At 40.4% G+C, this 11,566-nt stretch overlaps 1 protein-coding gene across 5 annotated transcripts in view; it reads left to right on the top strand.

Annotated features, from left to right (window-relative positions):
* The window catches only part of VCL (vinculin), a 54,540-nt gene extending 44,511 nt beyond the window's left edge, over positions 1-10,029 (top strand). For 2 of the 5 annotated variants that reach the window (XM_063163817.1, XM_063163818.1), the window contains exons 17-22: positions 32-156; positions 472-657; positions 3,552-3,761; positions 5,865-6,068; positions 6,658-6,762; positions 7,456-10,029. In XM_063163817.1, the coding sequence (XP_063019887.1) occupies positions 32-156; positions 472-657; positions 3,552-3,761; positions 5,865-6,068; positions 6,658-6,762; positions 7,456-7,602 (977 nt within the window). In that variant the 3' untranslated portion in view covers positions 7,603-10,029. Of the gene's footprint in view, positions 1-31; positions 157-471; positions 658-3,551; positions 3,762-4,607; positions 5,277-5,864; positions 6,069-6,657; positions 6,763-7,455 lie in introns of those variants that run through there. The other 3 variants (XM_063163819.1, XM_063163820.1, XM_063163821.1) reach the window with 2 other exon arrangements.
* The last annotated feature ends 1,537 nt before the right edge of the window (positions 10,030-11,566 follow it).

Here is an 11,566-nt window from a genome sequence, read left to right on the forward strand (position 1 = left end):
GGTATTAAACTGTTTTGGAATTTTTGTTCAGGTTTGCAGAAGAGTTTCTTGGATTCTGGATACAAAATTCTGGGAGCTGTGGCCAAAGTCAGAGAAGCCTTCCAGCCTCAGGAACCAGATTTTCCTCCTCCTCCTCCTGATCTTGAGCACCTTCATGTAAGTGTAGGTAGTTGGTAATAAAAGACACAGTTGTCATTGACGTGTGGATTACACTGGACTTCAGTGTACTATTCTTCCTTAGAAATAAAAGGTATTGTCTGGCCAGCCATGCATACAAGTAGCCTCAAGTCTAAAAAATATCCATCCACCTTTCAAAAGGAAAGTTTAAAACATGGTATTTTCTTTAACAGGAGGCACTTGGAAAACTGGAAAAAGACCTGAGGTTATGTAGTCGTGTCCTGCCATGACACCATTGTTTGCTCAGTCTTTGCTCTGTTGCATTGCTCTCAATAAGATTTTTGCCTCCCTCAGCTGACTGACGAGCTCGCTCCTCCGAAACCACCACTGCCAGAGGGGGAGGTTCCCCCACCCAGACCACCACCACCTGAAGAAAAGGATGAAGAGTTCCCAGAGCAAAAGGCAGGAGAAGCAATCAATCAGCCCATGATGATGGCTGCAAGGCAGTTGCATGATGAAGCCCGGAAATGGTCTAGCAAGGTAGGAAATTGTTGTAAGTGTTTTGTGCTTAAAGGATTCTCTTTTTGTTTTCAGGATCAGTGTGTCTTGTCTTAAGACAGTGTCTTTCACAGACTAAATAGTAAAAGCACTGGTGCAGGAAGAATTAGAAACCCTTTCAAGATCAGAGTGAACTAGGGTCAACAATACTTAGGATTGCTAGACTGCTTTATTAACATAGCCCTGGGAACACAAATATGCTCTTGTGTGCCAAGCTGTTTGTGATCCTTGGTGCTGGTATTGCCTAGAGAGTCACTAATACTCATGCTTGTGCAGGCTGACAAGCTGATTGCTGTATTTAATTGACTTTGAAAAGTCTGTGTAGAAAAGTCCATATGGATGATGCAGATGCCAGCTGCAGAAATAGTGAACTGGTTTGTCTTAATTCTGGAGGAAGCTGCAAGGTACTCTGCTGTTAATCAGATGCATTTATGGTGGGGAAAATGACCACATATTGGTAGCCTGGTCTCGTTCTTTTTTTGGAGTGAGTCACATTTCCTGTTAAGGCTGAAATCCTGAATTTCCATTTCAGTCCTATGAAGAAGTGTGAATTTGCTGGTCTCATAAATGCTAATACCACTTTCTTTTGCTTTTCTTTTCTCCCTCCTTCCCCCAAGAGCTACATTTTTTCTCTGGCAGAAGCTGAGTGCTGAGAAAGAACTTCAGAGATTTAGGCTTCTGCAAGTGTAAATTTAAGGGACAGAATTTGGCTTTTTTAATCTCTCCCTTTTTCTGCACTAAATTAGTTGGTGAGTAAGGACATAAATTTGAGTAGCTTACAGAATCAACTTCAGTGCTTTGGACAACTGTTCTGAAAGCACAGATAAAATACAGAAGAAGTTTCTGCAAATCTCTTTGGGTGTCTCTTATCCAAAATCCAAAGCTCTGTTTTCCCCATACTTCTGGATATACCAAGCACTTTTTTATATTACTAAAGAGACAGTATTGGAATGTATTAGTGATTTCAGAAGGTAGTTTTGAGGCTAAAAGCTTTAATTTCAGTTTCCTAAAAGTGTTTTGATGTTGGAATCTCAGAACTGATCCCTTTTGTAATCCCTGAACTTAAATACAGAGTAGGTAACAAAATGCTTTTACCATATATATACTACATGCATTCTGCATTAAGTATTGCAGAGCCAAGCAGCAGACCTTAAAACTCCTTGCTGATTATGAAAGATTTCCAAGCTCAGTGACTTTAGATTATAAAACACTGTATTCATTGCTGTTTCTTTCATTTGAGACTAACAAACCAGTGAGTCAGCCTGCCAGTTGTCTTTCTAATTATTTTTAAGCAGTAGCATTTTAGCAATAGGAGCTCAGTTATTCTCACAGTCTGTTTTGGGGAAAGAAGTTTTAAAAACACTTTTGTAGTCTCTGAACTCACCTGATTGGTTGGAAGAGGGATTGATGGACAGTGCTACTGAGGAATATGGGCTAGCCCTGGGAAAACAGAACTGTAAGGTCTTGCTTATATGAAGTCCCAACAGACTGTGTATCAACTGTCTTTTGCCTTTTTGCTGATCACAGTCTACTGGACTTGACCTGTAGTAAAGTGGGAGGGGTGAGTGAGCAAGTACTTAGTCTTTAAAAAATATTGATAACATTGTTCATTATTCTAAGAATGAAAATCTGGGGTTTTTTCCTTCTTTACAAAAGTTGCTCTTCACTGAGTGGATTCTGAGTTTTCGTGTACTCCATTTTTCTCATGGAACAGCTGAACAATGTCTACTGCTTTAATTTCCCTGGCTCCCCCCTCATTTGGATAAATCAGAAAATGAGGTATATTTGAAAACTTTTCATTAGATTAAGACTTATACAAAAGCTGCCTTTGAAGACAAGTTGATTTGGCCTTACAAATCAACAAATCACAATCCAAAATTCCTGTATGTTGTTGTTGCCAAAGATTTTTTTTTTTTCCTATATAAGATTGTATCTTAAGCAAAACACAGTTGCAAATGCACAGTTTTTGGTAAGGGTACCTTTACTTGTATGACACTTGGCTTTAGTTGAAGAAATACTGTTAGTAAACTTGTAGACTATTTTTGTATTGATATTGCAGTCTTATTAATGCCTATATTGTTATAACTCTCACCTCTTCCTTGAGAACATCTCTAATGTAATTTGCTTGAACCCCCTTTTTTTCTTTTTGAAGGTAATGGATACAACATACCGTGGCAAAATAGTATCATATGCTTCATAATCCTCTTTTTTAATTAATTCCATTTCAGTCTTCTGTAAGAACTGTCATATTCACAGTATTCATGGCATTCAACATCACCTCTTCTATTTCGAACCCTGTGTTGCTCTTTTACATGTTCTATGTGGTACCTCAGTACTTGCTTCTACAGTGTCTGCCATCCCATCTTTTTCTTTTACTCTACAGCAAGCAGTGTCAGTGGCTTTTCTGCTGCTATCTGCTCTTATCACACATATGAATGGGCTTCCATACAAAGCTTTGTATCTGCACAAATACCACAGTCATCTGCTGCTGTGCCTGCTCCTGTGCAGTCAGAACAGCTTCCATTGAGACAGAAAGCCATTCATTTCATTGTTGACCTGCCAGTAAAATGTTCTGTGGGTCAGCCTCTGTCTACAGAAGCTGAATGCTCAGATGGAAAATGTTGCTGCATATCTGAATTGTAACTTTTTAATATTTTGGTAATTTTGGTTCACAGGTGAACTGTTTGTTTCCTTCTGCTAATTTCATATTCCTTCCCCTCCTCCCCTTGACCTGATCCTAGAGCTGCCTTGTCAGATCCTGAGAGGCCAAGAGGATGTTTTGGTCACTAAAACTGCTCAGTTTGTGCTCTTCTACCAAATTCTGCTTCTTGTACTAACTGTCCCCTGTTTCTCCACCCTTGCTGCCACCTGCAAAGCCTGATGTGACTGTGATTAATGAAGCGGCTGAGGCTGGTGTAGATGTAGATGAGGAGGATGATGCAGATGTTGAATTCACTCTCCCCTATGACATTGAAGATGATTACGAGCCTGAGCTGCTGTTAATGCCAACCAATCAGCCCGTTAACCAGCCCATTCTGGCTGCTGCTCAGTCTCTACACCGGGAAGCAACCAAGTGGTCTAGTAAGGTACTCCTGAGTCCCGGGACTGATCCGCGTGCATCCGGCCACTTGGAACGTGACACATTTGCATCACTCCTGATCCCTGCTGGGCCCCGCCATCCTGAATGAATAAGTGTGTCTGCACTTCATTTTAAGGACTGAGAGTGGCTTCACAAGTGTGCTAGATCTGTTTGTCAGTGCCGGATTGAAGCTTGATTGGGGTCACTTATTAATATTCAAAGACTTCCTCTCCCTTTGCATCTGCCTGGTCTTCTTTGTTATGGCAGTTTTCAAATTGTAATAGGGATTGTCTTCCTCCCCTTTGGTTCCTTTTTCCATTCACGTGGGCTACCTGGGAAGCCATGGTTAATGGTTTCCTGATGACTTCCGGATGCAGCAGAGTTAAGAATTCAAGAAGTCATTTAAGGTGTCTATTGTGCTTGGCCTCAATTGATGCCGCCAATTAACATCCCTTCCAACAAGGAATGGCTTTGTATGGCAGTGTTTGTGGAAGAGACTGCCTGACTGCTGGCTTGCACTGGGCTGTATTGCAAATGCTGGTCTTGAGAGAATTCTTTTCTGAAGAAGCTGCACTGAATGCTGTTAGCTGTTGAATTGAGATCCTGTCTATATGAAACCAGTGGAAATCTAACAAGGTTCAGACATTCACAAGTAGTCTGTCTTCTGTCTAAGCACAAATGTTTGCAAGACTGGGCACTTTTCATAGCATGCTGCAAAAAATAAGGTTGGTGTCCCATAACAAACAAAAGTTAGGGGAGTGTGCATATGTATGTGTGTGTGTATACTTACATAGATAGTTATACTAAACCATTTTAATAAAAAGGGCTTTAAAAATGTTCTTGTCCTTTTCAGATTCTGGTGCTTGGATAACTTGTTAGACTGATCCTTCTACGTGAAAACATGGAAAAACTTTGTGTTATGTCATTTATATCCTAACTGGTTATAGTAGCAAACTGTTTAGCTAATAGGCCACGGTAACGAGTAGTTCAGCTGTTTGGGTCACTGTATCTGTAAAATGCCTGGGATCTCATCTTGAACTTGCTCGTAGTGAGTCACAGAAGTGTGTGCACAGGGTACAGGATACCTTGGCTTAGCTGGGTTCTCACTGTATACTCCTTGCTCTGAACTTCATGGGTCATTAGCTGTGGGATTATTCCAGGGGAAGGGTGTACTGATACTTAAACTCACTCTGCTGCTATTTCATCCACACAGTAGGAATGCTTCAAAGCACCAAATAGTTCTCTTGTGACTAACAACTTTCTATGAAAGGGAATAAGATAAATAAACTAAATGTACTGACAGACTACTAACAATCAATCAGTTAGGTCTGCTTTCTCTTGCACTAGGTTTCTCTTTGGAACAGTGTATAAGAAATGGGATTGCCTTGTTCACAATTAATTCACATATCAAATATTTCTCAGATGTATTGCTGTGACTGTAAATTTTGATGCACAAGAAATCTTGATTTTAATATAAGAAATATCACTGGATTATCTTTTGATAATCCAGGTTCTTCTCTCCTACAGGCTTTATTTTAAAGAGAGAGATTGTATAAAAAAAAATTTATTTTCAAGGAATAATTTTTAAAAAAGTAAAAGTTGCATCTCACTTCCACATTACCGGTGACAAAAGCTATATGTGTTGGATTCTCTTCCATTTATCCTTTGGCATTATTAGCAGCATGGCTGGTGCTTTACCAACTTCAGTTTCAGATGCCACTGAAAATCCCATGCTCAACTGCTATGACAACAACTGGTTTAACAGGTTGTTTAGCACTTTTTTTTAACTTTAAAAGAAGTCTTTTTTGGGGAAAATCTGGAATTTCAAATGCTAATAACATGCTTTATTCTAAAATCTAGTCATCAGAGCAGTAACTCATTCTGTGGATAAACTAACACTTTACAACTTCTTTTTCAGTTTTGAAGTGAGCTTTTTTCTCTGAGCGTTAAAAAAAAAAAGTCAGAAATGAGTAGTTAGTAGAGATCTTCCATGTTCCTTGAAGAAACCCCTTCTGTGTTCACAAATGGTTCTTCCATCCTTAACTTCTTTGAGTGTTTCTGCTGAGCAGCGACGTGCTGGCAGGAGCAGTGACCGTGTCATTCCACGCAGGGCAACGACATCATCGCGGCGGCGAAGCGCATGGCGCTGCTCATGGCCGAGATGTCGCGCCTGGTCCGCGGCGGCAGCGGCAACAAGCGCGCCCTGATCCAGTGCGCCAAGGACATCGCCAAGGCCTCCGACGAGGTCACCCGGCTCGCCAAGGAGGTGGCCAAGCAGTGCACGGACAAGCGCATCAGAACCAACCTCCTGCAGGTAACCTGGGAGCTGCTCAATGCTGCTTCTGCTCTGCGCACAGGAATCATGCCAGGAAATCGTGGCTATCTTCCCTTGGCTTGTAAAGTTTTGTCAAAGTCTATGTTTTTAGATCCCATGGAAATATCTACCTATCTATATCTATTTATGTGAACATATATTCTGTAATGTTAGAATCTGATGTCAAAAGAACTTCTGAAAAAATACTGTGCTACAAATACTGATCTGTCCTAAGTTGGCATTGTTTTGTATTTCACTTACTCATTCCTTTGTATCAAATAATAGTACTAGAAATGCAACAACTTTTATATACATACACGTATAATGCTATTCCTAACCAAGCAGACATTTGAAAGGAAAGGAGGAACAGAAGTATGTTGTCTCCATCCCAAATACTCCCAAAGCAAGTAAAATAAGATTCAGATATCCTACCAATATTTATCAGGTAGTCTTGAAGGTGGAGGATCACCTCTATGCTCATTCATATTCTACTAGTAAAAGAAAATAAAACATTTTATGTGAAGAAAATGGATGCATGATGTATTGGTGCAATTTACAATATGGAGTGGTTTTTATCCCTTTTACTTAGGTCTGTGAGCGAATCCCAACCATCAGTACGCAGCTGAAAATTCTCTCCACTGTCAAAGCTACCATGCTGGGCAGAACTAATATCAGTGATGAAGAGTCGGAACAGGTAAGAGGTGTAAAGACTGATGGTAGCATGGAATTGTTGATTGTTTATGGGCTCAAATATACAACCTGTTCTTTCAGATGTGTTCTGGGAACTTGATGTTGAAGCTCACCTCAGCTGTTTAGGGAGGATAACTTTAGTACAGCACCTTGGTTTCTGGCTCAAATGCTACAGTTTAATAGAGGAACAAGCCCGAAAGCTACTTGGGTTCCAATTTTCTGACAAACAACTTGTTAACCTCCTGCTTTGCCCAGTAAAAAGCAGAGGGAAGGACTCGCCACCGCAGACTGGGCCTGGGAGGGGCAGGGGCGCCCTCGGGTGGATTTCAGGGGAAACGTTTATTTTCCAACATCATCTCGTGTCCCCCTTCATTTGGAAGGTCAATTACCTTCCAAATGAATCTTTTCAGGAGAAATCTCACAGCTTTGGCTTCCAAGGGAGGTTATTCTACTTAGCAACATAAAGGTTGTATTCAGATTTTGCGCAAATACACAGTGAGGAAAGGGAAAGTTTTGTTTGGAGTCAGGATAATGCTCGTTCCCAGAGACAGTTACTTCACTTGTATTTTCATAGTTTCAGGCAGCAGACTTAATATATTTGTACTGAGAGTTCAAAGAGATTGTGCACAAAGAGATTACAGGCTACTGTCCTAATCATGGTATTTACTGATATATTGGAAATTCTTTTTCTTGACAGGCAACTGAGATGTTGGTTCATAATGCCCAGAATCTCATGCAGTCTGTGAAGGAAACTGTGAGAGAAGCTGAAGCAGCATCCATTAAGATAAGAACAGATGCTGGATTCACTCTTCGCTGGGTCAGAAAGACCCCATGGTATCAGTAAATACCTGCCACATTAGTATTGTTTTCTGTAACATAAAATGCCTTTTTTTGGAAGCAGAAGAGATATATTAACAGCAGAAGGTGCTGTATACATGAGCTTAAGATGAGCTTATGCTAATGCCCCATTCTAAGGGTATGAATTAAAAGATAATGCATTTCAAGTGTCTTTGAAACACATTTGATATCCAACACCTCTAATTTGCTGCCAACAGTAGACAGTTCTTATATTTAATTTTTTTCCTTTTTGTTTTTTTTCCTTTTCAAGATTCTTAGTGAATTCTGTACTCCCAGAAGCACATTTCATTTATGCACTGTATGTTCCAGTAATTTCCATGTGATGATATAAAACATGGATCTCACTATAAGCTTGTCTTGAGAGTTTAGGACACTTGGTGACTTAGCAGTTTTTTAGGGACAGTCATTGACACACAAACATTCAAATTCTCAACGGGACTTTATCTGGCTATTCTAAAACCATGCAGAAATGATGGAAGGTGTGGGGTTTTTGATTAAAAGAGGGAAGGTGGAGCAGCAGAACAGTTGTAAGCTGAGGATTAAAGCTCCATGTCTGAAATGCTTTTTGTTTTTGATTCTTGCCTGGCAACAGTACTTTACCAGAAACTGGAGCTCTCTCTGTTCCCCTCCTGTCACCCTGTAGGTAGGCATTCCAGAACTCTCGTACTGTACTGAAAGGTTTTGCAGATTATGTAAGTGGCACACTGTTGACAGCTTGAGCCTTAAGGCTGGAGACCTTAAATCATGGAACTCTTTCCTTGCTCAATTCAGCAATGAGCTGAAAAATCCTGGTTCTGTTAACTTAGCTGCATGTCCAGGACCAGAAAATGCCACATGCTGGCTCTTTCTTTTGAAAACCAAATGAGCACATGTATTTATTCTTATTTCCCTCATCCCTCCATCTAAGGTTATTCCAGCTGTTCAAGGTGAAAATTAAAAGATAAAGATATTCAGTTTAAAACCACCTTTAGGCTCATTGCTCTTCTTTCTAACAATGCATAAGCTTCTTGAAACCTGAGCTCTGCAGGGGCATGAAACCCTCTTTAGGTAAGCTGGTGCCTACCAGCAAATGGTGGTTCCTAATGCTGCACATACCTCATTATTTTTACTGCTTGCGGAGTTTGGAGTCTCAAAATCTTTTTTCAAGTGAATTGAACAAAGTGTTACTATACTTAAAAAAAAAAATCCCAAACGAAATGACAACACCAAACCCCACCCTCCCCAAACCCCCTCTCCTTACTAAAATAGACTTATGATGTTTTATCCTTCCATAATTGAATATGCCTTCATATATATATATACATATATTTATACCCGTTCATTTAATGGAAAGGAACACTTATTTGAGAATGAGTTCCTATATTTGCAAGTACTTGCAGACTTTTGCCCAAATCAGCACTGACCTCATAATACCCTCATAATTTGCTGAGAATTGTTGCACGATCAAACCACCTTGAACAGAAGTGTCCTTGGGGAAAAACTTTTCAGTCTTAACAGCTCAAAGGGAGAGACACAGCGCACTCCGCTGTCCTCTACCTGCCTGCCACAGTTATTCTGTGCTTGGACCTTCTCCCCTCCACCCCCTTCATTGCACTGTTATCTAAAAAGGGAAGTTAAACTGTTGATAATACAACTGTCTCAAACTGACCTCAGCAAGAGAAGGCTTGTTCTTCTTGAATTTGCTCCTTGTGTCTGGGTATCATGAAATATTTGGTACTTAGGATCTTTCCTTAGTACTCTCTTCTTGCAGTTACCTGCAACAGGAAGAGGAAGGAAGGGGTGCCAGAGCCTTAACCTGGATGCATTTGGTTGGTTTATATCAGATCTTTAGCCTAATTTTAATGTAGTAATTTCTGTTTAATAGTACATAACACTGAATATGTAGGGATTATTTTAAAGGGATTTTCTAAATAGTCTTCCTGTATTGCTTTCCAATGCTCCTCACATCCCCTCATCCTGCTCCTGTCATCCAGGCTTCTCTGTGAGATTTTTTTTAATTATTATTATTTTAGCATCACTGTTTAGTTGCTTGAATGATATTAATGCAATATTACTAATGCCTTTAATACATAATTGTTTATGCCAAAGATCACTTTTTGTTTCTTGAGGAATGTTTGCAGGAGAATTATGAATCATGGTTGCCTTTGATATTCTTCCAGAATGTTTGCTCTAAGTTCTCGAACTATTTATAGAAGCCGAGATACTTGACCACCTTATGCAATTTCTGCATTTTTGAACACTATTGGTCTTCAGACCTGATGTGCAGCAAAAATTTGAACAAGACCATGAATGTCACTTAGAAATGTTTTACCACTATAAAACTTTGTTTATAAACCAAAATGTATTGTATAGTCTAATGTTTTCAACCTTTCTTTGGTTCTGTTAAAACAATAAAAATGCATTTGTACAAAAATCAGCTTCTGAGTGTTCATGATAGCAGTGGATAACAGCAGTACCAAGAAGAGCAGCAAAAAGCTAAAGCAAAAGAACAGTTGTTTCTACATGTTCTGAACAGAAAGAAAGTGCAGTTTCTCAAACAGGAGAAGATTAAACCAAGGTTTTTGTCTCTTGTGCCTGTCAAACTGTAATTAAAGAATTTACTGGAAGCTGTGTTCAGTGGGAGAGAACAGGAGATTTTCCTGAGACCTGACAGTGATCTGCTGTATTGTGAAAACTTAAAATGGGGTTGGCCTGGTCCTGTCAAGGGAAGAACTGCTACTCTGACCAGCATCTTGTTAATGTGAGTTTTACTTGCTAAAGTGAATGCAGGGGTGATGAGTATGGCACCACTGTTGTATTTCCTTCACTCCATCACTGTAAGAACATCTTATAAACACTTTTTCTTAGTAAAAATTTCTACCAGCACACAGTGTTCTGACTTGTTGGAACCAATGTTTATTGGTAGTGTAGGACCAACCATAGCCTTATAGTCCCATAGTATTTAGTAATAATTGGTAAAATTAGGAGTTTGGTACTATTCACAGTTCTCTCCATATCTGAAAGAAGATGAGACCTTGACAGACAACCACCTTTGTCAGCACTCCCAGAGCTGGACATGAGGAGAAGGGGAGATCAGGACTTTGCAGTGTAATTCCTTGCTAATAATACTGATTCCCTAAACTCTGCTCTTCAGAGAAGTGCTAGTACATTATTTTTTTCAAACGGAGCAGGAACACAGGCCCCCTTCTGCAGTTAGGTTCATGTGTTTGGAGATGCAGAGGGCACCAGCAAATGTACAAGAAAGGTTCTGGCCTCGCACACCTGCAGCCATCTCCTTGACAAAACACATTGGCGTGCCTAGACTGGTTTCCTGAAGGTGAGTGCAGTTCTTGCTGCCAGTGAGTTGTGGTGATGAGCTGGGCTTTCCCCTGCTGTGGGAGCCTCCCTGGTGCCTGAGGTCCTGGGGTGGGCAGGGCTTCTTCAGTCACACGTGGGAGGCAGCACTGGGGTGGGACTGGAGCTCTGACACTTCTGTATGTCCTAGCTCAGGAAAGGTGTCAGCTCTGAAAGGCCATGGGGCAGCATTTCCAGGCTGCTAATGCAGAGAGCAGCTCCAGCTGCTCAGATGTCAGCTCGGGATGTTACCTGTTAGCTCTGAAAACAAGATTTCTTCTACAAGTACAGTAACTGAAGGATGCCATTTGCTGAAACACACGCCACTGGTTCTTCAAAGTGCTGTTTTATCTACTGTAATTTTAGAAATTCAAAATGGTTGTTTATGGCCAAGTTTACCCTAATGATATTACTGAAGTTACAGATAGAGACTGTATGCCCGTTTCTTTCCTTACTGACTTGCTGCCAGGGTTCAGATGGATTTCCCCTCCTCTTTCCAGACTGATCATTTTTGTCTCAGTATTTGAAATTTTGACTAAGTGACTTTGCTTCAGATGAAGAGTCGGAACCAAACCCAGAACCTACTCATTGATTTGTAAGCCAAACAGGATAGACAA

This window comes from Melospiza melodia, chromosome 9 (assembly GCF_035770615.1).
Source record: "Melospiza melodia melodia isolate bMelMel2 chromosome 9, bMelMel2.pri, whole genome shotgun sequence".
NCBI classification, from domain to species: domain Eukaryota; kingdom Metazoa; phylum Chordata; class Aves; order Passeriformes; family Passerellidae; genus Melospiza; species Melospiza melodia.